Raw genomic sequence first — 15,994 nt, 5'->3', positions numbered from 1 at the left:
CTCCCAGTAGCTATCAATTGCTAATACGTCATTTTCTGGAGATAGGGGTGTCTTCATGGCTATCTCCAATATCTGTGCTGAAATTTGTCCGTGTTAATCCATTATGCATCTAACACAGTTTCTCATGTGTTATGAATTCATGGGAATAATTTCTTTTTTTTTATTACGTATTTTCCTCAATTACATTTCCAATGCTATCCCAAAAGTCCCCCATACCCTCCCCCCGACTTCCCTACCCACCCATTCCCATTTTTTGGCCCTGGTGTTCCCCTGTACTGGGGCATATAAAGTTTGCATGTCCAATGGGCCTCTCTTTCCATTTCTCTGTGTTCAGAAAATATTATTATTTAGTAGTCTTCTGTTCACTGAAGGTCTTGGTAAATATCTGGCTTCTATTGGATTAGAGTTTTACAGAAATTTTTATTTAGATACTAGACACATTAGGAACCATTAAGGGTTTTGGTCTTTTGGAGGAGGTGTACTGCTAGGTAATGGTTTTAGATTTTAAGTGTGCATGTGACATCTGGTCTCTATTTATTTATTTTTTTTTTCTGCCGCTGCCTTCAAATCGGGATTTAAGCATTTAATTTGTGTTTCCATGAGATCTGATCTCTCCCTGGCTGATTCAGTGCTTCCTGCTATTATGGAAATGAACAAATGCTCTATATCTTTAAGCACACACCTTATTTAACATATTTATTTATTTATTTATTTATTTATTTATTTATTTATTTATTTATTTGCAATCCACTAATGGTCCCCTCTCTGTGGCAACCCTCCTACTGTTCCTTAACCGGTATCCAAGGTGATCTGTGCTTTTTGGCTAATATCAACTTATTAGGTGAGTACATGTGATGTACTTTTTTGGTGTCCGTGTTTCATTACTCAGGATGATACTTACGTCCATTTTCCTTCAAAAGTCCTTATGCCCTTGATCTTAGTAACTGAGAAATATTCTGTTGTGTAAATGTGCCACATATTCTGTATCCATTTATTTTCTCTTATAGGGCATTTGGGTTGCTTCCAGCTGTTGGCTCTTACAAACGAGGCCACTATGAACATACTATTGCATGTGTCCCTGTGATATGTTGGGGAATTATTTGGGTATATACCCAAGAGTAGTACAGCTGGGTCTTCAAGTAGGCCTATTTACAATTTTCTGAGAAACTGCAAGAGTGATTTCAAGAGTGGTTGTACCAGTGTGTAATCCCAAAAGCAATAGTGGAGTGCTCAACTTTCTCCACATCCTTGCCATCATGTACTCTCACCTGAATTTTGGTCTCAGCCATTCTAATACATATAAGGTGGAATCTCAGGGTCATTTTGATTTGTACTTCACTGATCAATAAGTACTTTTTAGCCTTTAGAAATTTGTCTGTTGTGAATTCTCTAGTTTATTCTGAGTTTCTTGATTCACTTGGCCTAGAGTATTCTGCAAGGTAATAAATATTGACCTGTTTTTATATTTCTTAATACAGACTGTTAGTTAGAACAACACCATTCGTTGAATATCCTTTCTTTGTTCTTTTCTTTTTTCTTTTTTCTTTTCTCTTCTTTCTTTCTTTCTTTCTTTCTTTCTTTCTTTCTTTCTTTCTTTCTTCCTTCCTTCCTTCCTTCTTTCCTTCCTTCCTTCCTTTCTTCCTTCCTTCCTTCCTTCCTTCCTTCCTTCCTTCCTTCCTTCCTTCCTTCCTTCCTTTCTTTCTTGGATTGTATGTTTTTAGCTTCTTTGTGAAATTAAAAGTGTCCATATGCATGTGGGCTTATGACTGGGTCTTCTTCTCTTTTCCATTTACTGACCTGTCTATATATGTACCAATACAATGATTTCTTTTTCTTTTTTCATTAGTATTGCTCTATAGTACAGTTCGATGTCAAGGATAGTAATTCCACAAGAAGTTCTTTTCCTGTTAAGAACTGTTTATGCTAAGCTGTGCTTTTTGATTTTCCATGTGAAATTGAGATTTGTTCTTTCAATGTTTGTGAAGAACTGTGTTGGAATATTGATAGGAATTGAATTGAATCTGTTGATTCCTATTGGTAGGATAGCCATGCATACTATGTTAATTCTACCAATTTATGAGGATGCTTGGTCTTTCCATTTTCTGAGGTCTTCTTCAATTGCCTTCATGAAAGACTTGAAATTATTGTTATACAGATCTTTCACTTACTTGATAAGAGTTACACCAAGGTATTTTATACTATGTCTGCCTATTGTGAAGTGTGTTGTTTTTCTAATTTTTTTCTCATCCTGTTTATCCTTGGTGTAGAGTAAGGCTAATAAGTTATGTGAGTTAATTTATTATCCAGCTACTTTGCTTAAGTTGTTTATTAGCTGTAGAAGGACTCTGGTAGACTTTTTTGAGCTCACTTATGTAAACTAATATATGATCCACAAATAATGATACCTTGACTATTTCTTTTTAAATTTGTGTCACCTTGAACTATTTTACTCTCAGAAATGACTTCGCAGATGATTTCCCCTCAATGATGCTGATCAATTAATAATTATTGCTAATTTCCTAGCTCCAGCTAACCAGCATCCATTGTTCTGTTAGTCTCTTATTCTTATTCACTAATAAGCCTGAGCCACATGGCCAATGATTCTGAGCTTGTCTGCTTCCTAGGATGGAATAAGACTCCCCTTTGTTCTATTAGCAGCTTTTGTTTGAAAACTCTCTAACTGCATACACTTGGCTATCCTTTGACTTGCTCTGTAAATTGGCTTTGAACTCAAAGATCTGGATGTCTCTCTCCCCAGAATACTTAGATATCATGAATATCACACCTAGATTTAAGCTTTTCCTTACTTTGAGCTTGCTCTGGCACAGGCTGTCCTTAAACTCAAGAATCTGCTTTGCAGGAAAAAAGTATAATCAAATATTTGCTCAGGCTAGGTGCACTGGGTGATGTAAGACTCCTGTAATTTGAATGTGCACATCTCCATGGAACTGCTGGGCAGGTGTCACTCTGGGGGTGAGGGAGGTCACAGTCTGGGTCCCCGTTGACCAGCTGTATTCAGGCTCCAACTATTGGCTACCACAGATACATTAGGGTACCATAGAAGAGCCATTTCTAGGTGCCCTGGATTGCAAGGAGGCCAGAGGTGACAGGTTCTCACTCTTAGACTTGCCACAGGCTGCTCTATGTCATGGATGGGCTGAGAACAGACTGGGAACTCATGGGCAGACTCTGACCCAGGGCTGAGGAAAAGGGAAGAAGGGGATCTCCAGCTGTGTCCCCAAAGGAAGAGAATGTTTGATTTGGTCAGTGGTCAGGTTTCTTGAGATTGCTTGGCTGGCAGCCTTGACTAAAGTGCAGGGAGGCTATCTGGTGGGAAGTTAGACAACACAGCTCTTTAGGTGAAAATGTACTCCATTGCTCCTGCACACTAGATCTCAAAGAGAAGAGGCAGTCCATGTTTTTAGCATGTAAATTGTAGAAAGGCAGAGAGAGCAAGAGAGTAGGGAAATAGAGGCAGGACATGTTGGCCATGTGAAGATAGATGGGAAGGGAAAGCAGAGAGAGGTGGAGCAAGGGAGCAAGAAAATAAGAGGTAAGAGAGTGAGGACCAGGCAAGCAACTTTTTTATAGTGGCATGCACTATCTTGGCAGTTTCCAGGTAATACTGAGGTACCTGGTTGTTGCCATGTTACTGTAAGGGTAGAGTACAGACAGTATACAAGTATCTTGGGGAATTGCCTACATGGCTGATGGCCATGTACCTCTCTGCAGGGGTCTGTGGGAGGTATAGCTGTGAGAGGATGCAGGGACCCAGGAGGCATGGCTGAACACTTAGCTTTCATAGGTTTACTGGAGTTCCAGGCCTGTGCTCAACAATGTCCCCAACTGTCTGTGCACAGGGCATCACCCCACACTGGTTGTCTTTATCTCCTTGGATTACAAGAGTGCAAAACCATGCATTTGTCCAAGTTCCTTTTGATCATTGTAATCCATCATCTAGATCAAAAGACTATATCTTCCAGCCTCAACATATGGATCACAAGTGTGTCATCTATTTCTAGATGACATTCCTTATTAAAACTACAAAGTTTACATTGCAACTGCAAATAAAAAAAATAGTTTTGTTAGGTGAGATCTTGCACAGAGATCACCACTCCCTTTACTATGTTTTCTCCTTGAAACTAGCATTCAGCTTCATTTCGTTTCCTGAGGCCCATTTGTTTTTACTTGAACCATGTTTTCTATCTTCCCATTTTAAACTTGCTATGCTTGTATGAAAATGCTCTTCATGAGACTTAATCAGATATCAAAGTCTCTGTCCAGCTTTTTTGGGACTTACTGTGTTAATTCAGTTATTTTATATCTCTTTATCTTACTCTAATGTAGGCTCTATAGAAAAGGGCAAAAGACAGACACCTCCTTCAGCAAAATATAACAAGAGCAGATACTTATGGAAATTCTTCCATAAGAACCAGTCTTCCACAGAATCACCCTTAGCAGCAAAGGTTCCCATATTCATTCAAGGGTGGCCCATTAAGCATAACTTAAAGAATGTTATTCTTTACCAATCTAAATTCTCAAAACTCACATTTTCCCAACCAAAACCATATATATATATATATATATATATATATATATATATATATATATATATATATGAACAATATTTCATCGTGACTGGCTTATAGTTTCAGAAGTTCAGTTAATCATCCTCAAACTGGGAAAATGGCAGCATCTAGGTAAGCATGGAACAGGAGGAGCTGAGTGTTCTATATTATCAGGTGAAATCTTCTAGGAAAAGAAAAACTTCCAGGTATCTAGGATGAGGGTCTAAAAGCCGACTTCCACAGTGACATACTTCTTGAAACGAAGCCACAATTCAAAAGAGTGACACTATATGGCTCAAGTATATTCAGACTATCATATCAATATTATGTATTTTATAAGTTTTAGAGAATCTATTTTATGTTAATTATACTATTTATGAAAATATTAAGATTCCAGAGCATAATATATTTTTTCAAAAATCCCTCACGTTTCCTAAAAATATTCATAATACCTGAAAATGTATGCTTCCTTCAGATTTTATGGAAATATATTATTGAATGACTTTAAGCACTGTAAAATATCATAAGGTATATGCCATAAACTCTAGCAGAGAATGAACAGAATTTCAAAGCATAAGTAATTTTAAACAAGAAAGTAAATTTAGTATTCATGTATAAGAAACATTACCTGAAAAATTTTGCAAAAACTTTTTTTTTCTAATATAGATTGTCAATGTGTAAGTTAAGAAGGATTTGTGACTTATGAGTACTATCAAGGCCACAGTAGGTTTTTGCAGTATAACTTAGTATTCTAGTTACTTTCAAAGAGTTACACCAATGCCATTAAAGGCAGAAAAATATTGTGTACACGAGCATGAAGACATATGTATTAAAATTTAAATGATAGTCAATAAGATTTTTAAGGAATGTATTGAAACTAGTGTTGTAGCTGAAAAGCTACAGTACTGTTCTTTATAAAGGTAGGGCTTGAAAGTCTACCTGTTTTTCAACTGAAGCCATTCCCAATTGTACATACAATGGCTCCACTGAATGAACAATGTGGCAATAAAAATGTAAAAGTAAGAGATAGAGAGCAGAAGGAGTTGTGAGAAAAAAACTGAGGAAAAGGAAGGTGAATGATAATTATATTTTTAAAAGAATTCATAAAATCCTATTATATGTGAAGATAAATGTGGAAAGAAATTGGAAGCAACAAAGTTCAGGTTATCAATCTAAAATTCTGCATACTATTATATGTATTACTTTATCCCTGAGAAAACAAAAGACAGTGATTTCTTGACAGTCCAATCAGTTATAAATGTCTCATAATTCAAGGAATCACCATGTAATGGACTCCTGTTTTTATGATAACCTATATTTCTGAGCAGATGTATACCAGTGTGTGAAGTGTCCAGAGAGTCATTATGCAAATACAGAGAAGAGGAACTGCTTCCAAAAATCTGTAATCTTTCTGGCCTATGAAGACCCCTTGGGGATGGCTCTAGCCAGCATAGCTTTGTGCTTATCTGCACTCACAGTCTTTGTTATTGGCATCTTTGTGAAACACAGAGACACTCCAATTGTAAAGGCAAATAATCGAGCTCTGAGTTACATTTTGCTCATCACACTCACCTTCTGTTTCTTATGTTCTTTGAACTTCATTGGTCAGCCAAACACAGCTACCTGCATCCTTCAGCAGACTACCTTTGCAGTTGCTTTCACTATGGCTCTTGCTACTGTGTTGGCCAAAGCTATTACTGTGGTCCTTGCCTTTAAGGTCAGTTTTCCAGGGAAAATAGTAAGGTGGCTAATGTTATCAAGGGGTCCAAACTACATCATTCCTATATGCACCCTGATCCAGCTTCTTATTTGTGGAATATGGATGACAACTTCTCCACCATTCATTGACCAAGATGCTCATACTGAATATGGACACATCATCATTTTGTGCAAAAAGGGCTCAGCTGTTGCCTTCCACTCTGTCCTGGGATATCTCTGCTTCTTGGCCCTTGGGAGTTACACCATGGCCTTCTTGTCTAGAAATTTGCCTGATACATTCAATGAATCCAAATATCTGTCATTCAGTATGCTAGTGTTCTTCTGTGTCTGGGTCACTTTTCTTCCTGTCTTCCACAGCACTAAAGGGAAGATCATGGTGGCTATGGAAGTATTTTCTATCTTGGCTTCCAGCACAGCACTCCTTGCCTTCATATTTGGTCCCAAGTGTTACATTATCTTGTTGAGACCAGAGAACAATTCATGTACTCATATGCGGAAGAAAACATACTCTAGAAAGAAGAATTTTTCTAAAATATAGTGGAAAAAAATAAATGTAGCTTTTATGTTAACAACTTCATAAAATGAATCATTTGTATATCGTTCTAAAATATCTTATACAATCCTAATATGAATGCAATTTTATCATGTTATATTCTTTATCCAAATATTATAGTGTTATAGTATGAGAGATATTTATTTTCCATGTTTGACAACCACTTTTACTCTGGTGATTCAACTGCTCTGAGTCTAAGGCCTGGTGACACCATTCCTGGATCATGTCAAATGTTTCAGTCCTTTCTGGATAGAAACTCTTCTTTTTCATTTATTGTTTTAATTTTTTAAACTTTATGAGTATTCTTCCTTCTGCCAGAAATAACACAATAATAAGTTTAGAAAGCCCACTGGAATATAATTTTTAATGTACATAAATTAATCATACTAAAAATATAATTGTCATATAAGTAGTGTTTAAATTATTATATATTCAATGAACCATATTTGAAAATGAACAAAATAGTATATGGAAAGATCCCATGGCATTTAATTAATTTATAATTGTCTGTTTGGATTTTTTTTAATATGGAAACTACCACCTCTCATAATTTAATTAAAAATTTTTATAGCTTTATAGCACTCTAGTTCCAGGAGTTATATTTGCATACTAACTAAGTTGAGAGATCATTTAGAAATGTAGTTTATTACCCAAAGTAAATTTGAGTCCACCAGAGCAATCTATTAAGAGCCAATACTTATAGTTTGACAACATTTTTGACATTTACAGCTGTTTGTAAGATAGCCAGATACCCTCGTATGCATTTAAACTTAGACATTTACATATATATTATGTAGTATATACATTTCTGGTGAATCAACTCATTTGAGAATTGCTGATGTCACACCTTTTTCATTTTGAATTTTTGTAATGTTCTGTGATATAAATTTTTCATTTAATTTTTATTAATTTAATATTCACATACCTATTTTCTGTATATTGGTATAAAGTACCCAATCAAAATCCAAAATCATATATAGCCTTCTATTTTATTACTACCTGTTGCTACATGATTCATTATTATTTTGTAAAAATAATAGACATTATACTTAAAGTAAGCTTTTCTTTCTGTCAACATTGTTATATGAAAGAAAAAATATAAGATTGTTAGAACAATACCATAACAAATAACTTTCCTATTTGTCTGATGACTAAAGGGAATCTATGTCTTCATTGGAAGTCTATAAAAGTCTAACCAGTGACAGAAATGCCACGAGCCTTGGAGGGGAAGATACACTTCTCACATTATTAAAATAACATTGGCACACCCATATCTAATGGGAACAGTAAATCAAAAAGCCAGCACAGCTATTTGACAAACATCCAATAAAGAAGACATCCTTGTTAAGATTATGATCAATTGTTTTTCAGTTTTGTTCTAGATCTGTATATGTTGCAGGCTTAAGTGAGGCATTTGTTAATTGTAAAATTTTGGAATATTATATAGGTGGAAAATTACTTAAGAATCATTTATGGCACCTTTCATGTGTATTATCCCAAGCTTACACAGGTATTTACAAAGTATAATACCTATTCTGCTTTTAGGAAGATGTCCTTATCTTGGTGTACTTGAAAATTCCTTAGCATTGTGCATTTTATGACACACATAAATATGTCATAGATCTTCATATGATGATATGGTTTCAAGATATTCTTGAAAGATCTACTTTTCAACTAACAAGTTAGGAAAATAATCAAAAGAAGGTAAATTTTGAAAAAATCAACAATATTAAAATGGATAGAGAAGTTGGACCAAGATCAAATTACAAGCCTCTATTTACAGTGCACTCACGCAATTGCATGGCATATGAGATTGCTACTTTCATCTATGGTAAGCCTCTTCAGAAAAAAATAAAATTACACTAACAAAGTTAAAATGGATGATATTTATATTCTCTTTCATAGGGCTCATACTGAGAGTAAAACAATGGTCTGAGAGAATGTTAAAAAATAAAAAATAAATAAAAAATAAAAAGCACCAAGATATCAAGACGTCTGTTTCTTGGAGAAGTTAGCTTACAAAGGGCCACTGTGATGTTTAATGACCAAGGGACAGTATAAGACCAATATTAGACAAATGAGATTTTATCAAGATATGAAAAATAAAGATTGTATTGTGCCAGAAATTGAAAAATAGTGACAGTAGCATTGGCCTGAAAGTTTTTCTTGGACCTAAATGAGAATTGGTAATTTGGATATTCAAAGTTCATAATGCACCAGTTGGGACATGCAAGCTTCCAACTCTAGTTCAGTTATTTTAATTACGCCTAGTACCCTAGAAACCTTGAAAGCTGCCAGCCAGAGAATGGGCTGTAATACCTTGAGAAATTAAAAAAAATATATTAATGTATTAACTGAGAGATGCCCCCTGTTGTTCTTTCTTCCCAAATTTGTTCACCTTATTCCTCCCCCCCTTTACCTCTGACATAATGTTCATCCTACCCCAGGAATACCCCGTTCCTTGGGCATAATGTCTCTAAAACATTAGGTTTCTCCTCTCTCACTGAGGCTACACAAGGCAGTCCTCTGCTACATTTGTGTCTGGGGCCTCTGACCAGGCAGTGTTGTATCCTATCTTTAAGCACATTTTTTTGTATCATTAATAGGGGCAGGCATTTGGTGCCTGCTCATGGAATAGATTCCAAGTTGTGCCATCCCTGCTCAGACTTTCTTCACTCTGTGCACAAATTTTGTCCCTTCCCTGGAGTGGTATGTCATTCCTTTACAAAGAATGCTTCCATATTCTTAAATGTTGAAATATGTGTTTGTTGAGGAGAAATAATTGTAAAAGATAATTCTGTTCTATCATGGCTTATCAATGATGACTATACCTATGACTCTAGACATCATTGTAAATGATAACTGTGCTCAATCCCGGTTTATATATGACGACTATATGTATATATTTATGATGAAAACAAGTCAGAACACATGTGTTAGTAAAAGGTTTATACTATCTATGTTTGGGAATAAAAGGAGTCAGTTGCTGGGTAGACCCTCACAGAGCACAATATACTCCTGTGTACACGTTTAACAGAGAGTTACTAGTAGATTCAGGGATTGGTCCATACTCATAGGATGACTCTCAATTAGAACTGGTTATTGGATTGTTATTCCCTTAATCTCTGCTCCATTCTCCATGCCTTTATTTCTTTTTAAAAGGATATAGTTTGGGTTGAAAGTACTTGGAATACTGACTGATAACATGAGGTGGATTCTTCAGGTTCCATATCCCCAGTAGAGTGAGTCACATACAAGTTAAGCCCATTGATTCTTGAGGACTTCTGTTATCCCAGATTTCTGTTATCCCATTTATCTCCCTGGAGATGCCTCCCCACACCTCAATCCTATCAGTTGCCTATTTCCATTCATTTTCATGGCCATCTAGCCATCTCACCTATCGTTTCACATACCTGACACTTAAAACTTCTTTCCCCTCCCTCTAGCAGATGACTCACACAGATACAGTCAAGTTCAGTCATAGAGTGTTTGGAGATAGGGAACTCATAGAATAATAGAAAGAAGGATTTCATGCCCCAATGGGATAGAAAATCCACATTAAAACTAATGGAGTCAACTAAATTGGACCCATGAGTCCTTCACAGAATGAACCACCAAGCAAAGAACATACAGTGGCTTAAACTAGGCCTCCCTGTACATATGTAGCAGATATGCAGATTTGTATGCATGTGTGTCCAGAAAAACTGGAGCAAAAGCTACAGCCTATATGTGAAATATGTTCTTCTAAGTGGACTACCTTTTCCTGCCTTGTAGAGGCTTGAAGTGCTATGGTGGGAGTACAAAAAGGTTGCCCACACCTGTGCAGAGGAGAATGGGAGAGAGACTGTGAGTAGGATTATTGGAAGGGGGTACCAGTATCTAAAGTTAATAATTAAAAATAAAAATAAGATAAATAAAAATAATAATAAAACAAAACATAAAAGTAATCAATCTCTACCTTCACTGTTTCATATAACTAAGTTAAAATGGAACTCTGATTATCAGGAGATCAAGGTTGCAAGATTCTCCTGAATAGGACGTTGAACTTACTTCTTTCTTTCACCTTATTACCACTTCTCTGATAACTAATATAAGCTACAAGGACTTGCCCCAAGAGCAACATTATTTCTAAAGTTTTGAAGCAGTGACATTCATATTCACACATAAATCATGATTCCTGTACTCATCGAAGGAATATCTCTTGGCAATAGGTCCAGATCATTAAAGAAACCCACAACAACTCAAAATGCAGAAATGAAAAGAACACATCAAAATGGATTTGCAACACACTAATAGGCAAAGGCTCATGATTATTTGTTAAAACTTGGGCAGAAAATTTTAAGGCCAGTAAGACCAGGATGTTTGGGAAGAGTTTGCATCTCTGGACAGGAAACAACTACTTGTAAAAGTATATAAAATATCATCAACATGACTGTCTGTATATGTCCTGAACCAGAGCAGCAATATATACATGGTGCGGTTTCCTTTCCTTTCCTTTCCTTTCCTTTCCTTTCCTTTCCTTTCCTTTCCTTTCCTTTCCTTTCCTTTCCTTTCCTTTCCTTTCCTTTCCTTTCCTTTCCTTTCCTTCCCTTCCCTTCCCTTCCCTTCCCTTCCCTTCCCTTCCCTTCCCTTCCCTTCCCTTCCCTTCCCTTCCCTTCCCTTCCCTTCCCTTCCCTTCCCTTCCCTTCCCTTCCCTTCCCTTCCCTTCCCTTCCCTTCTCTTCTCTTCTTCTCTCTCCTCTTTCCTCTCTCCTCTCCTCTCCTCTCCTCTCCTCTCCTCTCCTCTCCTCTCCTCTCCTCTCCTCTCCTCTCCTCTCCTCTCCTCTCCTCTCCTCTCCTCTCCTCTCCTCTCCTCTCCTCTCCTCTCTTTTCCTTTCCTTTTCTTTCACTTTCTTTTCTTTTCTATTCTGTCATTCTTCACTTTCTAACTTTCATTCATTCATTTTTCTTTTTTCTTCTTCCCTTTCTTTCCTTTATTCTTTTTCTCTTATTTGTTTCTTTCTTTTTTCTTCCTTTCATTTAAAAACTAGGGAATTTATTGGAATTTTCTGCAGACTAATGGGTGAGGACTTTCTTTGAAACAATAACACATGTCAACACATACTTTAACTTTCCTCTTCCCTGAAAGATTTTACTGTTCTTATGACCACAAGATACATAACTTTTGATAATTTTTATTGCCTTTAGGTACTTTCAGACAGTTCTGCAGTGTTTAACTCTAAGTATAAGGAATAATTATTTGTAAAGGAATCATTTAAGGAGGCAATTACTGACTCATGAAGAACATATCTCCAGGAGGAAAATGTTTTTGTTTGGAAGGGTATGCTTACTGTATATCCAATGTTCTTTATGTTATAGAAAGATTCTTTAATATTTTGAAACTACAGGGTCTGTCATGTCAAGAACACCACAGTGTGAACCTGGGCATATCTATTTGTTGTATGAAGAATGTGCTTCCCTTAAAATATAGGATTTCAGGTGGTGTAGAAATCTCTTGCCAAAGTATTTACAGATATGGCAATAGTTTTAGCTTTTTTATGTGTGTCAATCACCATTTGAAAATTTTGAGTCAGGTGCCTTCTTAGGATGATAAGGCACTTCATGTTTTCTCTGCTGTTGTATTATTTATTCAAAAAATTCTCATTGAATCATCCTAAATATAAAATCAGGCAGACCATTTCCACTTACCTCATTGTCATTTTCTAGCACATTCTCAATTACAACATTCACCCCAATATCAATAAAAGGAAAAAATAGAACTCATTGTAGAAGGAATACTCTGTTGGTATGTCCCACTGCATACCAAATGGCCCGCATTTCTTTACTTACACAGGTTCATTGTATTGATGAATTTATTTAGTCTGAGTCTTATGGCTTGTAATGTACTATCCATTTGGGATAATTACCAGGAATGCTTTGCAATATCATGTTCTTTCCCTGTGTCTTTGACATCATGCAGCTTGGATCTTCAAGGCTGGGCCATTCATGTACTATAACAGACTATAAAATAAACATGTGGAAGGAACAACTCAAAGTTATTGTCTTATCTATGACTGGGTACTTGCTGAGCCACACCAATTCCTCCAGACAGAGCTCCCCAGCTATGTCCTGGCTACCTTACTTCATGCTGTAACCAGCATGAGAAAGAGTCAACACTACTGTTCTCATGTTCCAAGGGCTATGTCTTCTACAATATGCACAGCCATGAACAACTCTTCAGTACTCACAAGGGTATATGCTGGCCATGCTTTTCCTAGTGTTCTAGACAGGGATAGACAGGGATAGTTTTCTTGCTCTCATTATCTCATGTCTGCCCTCTTGCCTGACATAGTTGGTGGGAAGGAAGGAGCTTATTGGCATACCGCCATGCCCTATACCAATGCATGGTGAACAAATTACAGGGCCAGAAATCATATAATCCCATCATCACAGGCTACTCAACTTTGTCCACACCAATAGCATCATTGCTACTGTGCTATGGCTGTGAGATACAGGTTCTTCTTTAAAGAGTACTTTAGTCAGTGAAGGGTAGGTCATGATCTACTATTGTCATAAGCATTAAAATAGCTCCCCAGCTTACTGGAGGAAGTGAATAACTGTTCTTTTTTGTTTTCTTTGTTTTGCTACAAATGATTTGTCATGTAAGTTATTAAAACAGATTGGAAAACTATACTTGAAACAATGATGTTATGTAGGGTTATTCTCTTTTTAATATTTTATTCATTTAAAATATATAACAGTTATGTCTTGATTAAAGCTTCCCCTCCATTCTCTGTTCTCAATCCCTCCCTCTTATCTCTGTTCCTTCATTGACTATGCCAGCCTTCATCCACAAAACTAGAGAGGATTCCATGAATATCAACGGGCCTTGGCATATCAAGTTGCAATATGGTTAATCATACCTTCCTCTGCTGAGAATAGAAACAACTCTCCATTTAGGGAAAACTTATCTTACTGAAGATTAGTTAGATAAATTTTCTTAGTAATAGTATTGATTTTGTCACTTCCTTAAGTGATTTGACAGAAAACTTGTTTGCAAATTTCAAATTATTTAGTCTCTTTACTTATTGACCATTTTGTTCACACAATATATGGCAACTAGTAGTCCTGAATCACAACAGTCAGAAGTAAATATTACCAGACTAAGGTGCTGACTCTACTGTAAATTGTTCTTTCAATTGTTTTAATTTCATTGTCATTCAATTTACAAGGAAAAGGGCAGAATGCAAAGGAGCCTATGGAAAGATGAAATAGAAATGCCATGGATGTTTCATTAGATGAGTTCCTGACTGTGAAAGCTAGAAAAATTGAGTTCCATTCCAAGAAACCATATAAGTTTGAAAGGAACAAATGGTAGATACATACTTGTTCACTGGCCTCTAGGTTTGTGACTTGTGCCTACCACTAAAAAATTGTATTATGGTACTTATATATAAGAAAATCTAAGTGGGACTCAAGTGGAGAGTTGTTGCCACCACTTCAAACACTTTGCCAAAGAAATAATACAAAGTCTATCCACTAAATATCAGATAAGTAGTGTATCATCTAGATTTCCTTCTTATCTTTCCTGTAGGAACTGATCACTGATTCTTAGTATTTTCCAGATGTCTGACATAGACTTAAGCTTTATGTTGTAAGCCAAGGTCATGTTTTCTCCAGATATTTCTTACAGTCTTCTCTAAGTTTTACTGAAAATTTTCATTTGCACCTGACAATTTTCCCAATTCTTTTTTTGCTTTGGTTTTGTTAAGAATAGTATATATTGTGAAAATAATTCTTGTTCTGGGTTATGTGGTCCCTCTTCTCTTAAATACTTCTTCAATAGTATATCTTTTTCTTTTTTCTGGATTATGTCTTCTGAAGGGTCTATGTACCTCAGAGTTCCAAATGGAGAATTATGTCTCCTTGAATACCCCTTTCCAGATAAGACTTACTAAAGATAGACTAGCTTATTAGAAACATTTGCTCCTGCTCCAAGCCCACTCTGATGCATACTTATGAGATAGATTTCTATACTTTTGTGAGTCTGTTCCTCTTCCACAAATCAAAAGTTTCACACTCCTAGAAATTTTTCCTGTGGACACAAAAGAAGTTCAAATTAGTGCGAGTTATAGTCAGAGACCCTGTCTCAAAACTGAAATGAACAGCTAAAGTTTACACATTTTTTTGAAGAAATCAAAAACTTACCTTGGTGACAAAACTCTATAATGAAGAATCACTGAAAATAACTGTTCATCTGCCTGCAATATGACATTATTGGTGTATCTCTTAACCAGTGCACAGAAACATTCAAATCAGAATAGAGATATTCACTCCATGTTTGAAAGATTGAAAATTCGATGAGAAAACAGAGAGAATGTATTTGAAGTTTCAGATACAAACCCTCTGATAAATATTTTAGAAAGTAGTGAATGATCTTCCAAACACCCAGAAAAGTGAATTCATGACATTAGTTTACCCATAGCAATGGAATCTGTTCACATTGTGACTAGAAATCCTATGGAATGAGAAAAATTAATGTTAAAGTCTGTGTCACAATGTTTTTCCTATCTAGAACATATAATAAAATGTACAAGCGAAATACCTCTGACATTAATTTTCTCATAAAGATGTACTATAATTTCATGAAAATAGTTTTCTAAAATGAAGAAATATAAAGGCCAATAAATATTTCTTTGCAACATTCAACATCATTAACTATCAGAGAAAACTTAATCAATACTAACTTTATATTCCATGTCATCTCAGTAGAAATGACTACTTCAAAGACAATAATGAGAAAATATTGATAGTAGTCTGTTGGTCTATCAGAATATTTATCCAATTCTAATAAACTTAATGACTACAAAGATACTATGGAAACTTAATGGAAATTCCTAAATACATTACAACAGGATAAGGACTTTATAATTTCTGAGTAGAAAACCAAAGTATTCTTTATCCAGCTTAGGAATTCTTACTTATGTATGTTCATTGATACAATATTTCTATTCACAAAGCTGTGATTCAGTAGCTAAGCTGATATCCATAAAAATAGCAGTGGTTAAGAAAACTGTAGTATATGTATAAAATGCAAATTTGGTTAAGCACTAAAATGAACTTATAAATCATATATCTGGACTCAATATTTCATTCCAAATATCACAGTGTTTTCT

The 15,994-nt window shown here is 35.7% G+C and overlaps 1 protein-coding gene across 2 annotated transcripts in view; it reads left to right on the top strand.

The window, feature by feature from the left end:
- LOC110288953 (vomeronasal type-2 receptor 116-like) overlaps positions 1-9,162 on the top strand; it is a 122,438-nt gene extending 113,276 nt beyond the window's left edge. For both annotated transcript variants that reach the window (XM_085832797.1, XM_085832796.1), the window contains one exon: positions 5,897-9,162. In XM_085832797.1, the coding sequence (XP_085688923.1) occupies positions 5,897-6,825 (929 nt within the window). In that variant the 3' untranslated portion in view covers positions 6,826-9,162. The remainder of the gene's footprint in view (positions 1-5,896) is intronic.
- Positions 9,163-15,994: the final 6,832 nt, after the last annotated feature.

This window comes from Mus caroli, unplaced genomic scaffold (genome assembly GCF_978045245.1).
Source record: "Mus caroli unplaced genomic scaffold, Mus_caroli_1 scaffold_18, whole genome shotgun sequence".
NCBI classification, from domain to species: Eukaryota; Metazoa; Chordata; class Mammalia; order Rodentia; family Muridae; genus Mus; species Mus caroli.
Note: the sequence above shows the minus strand (reverse complement) of the source record. Positions and strands in the feature narration are given on the sequence as shown.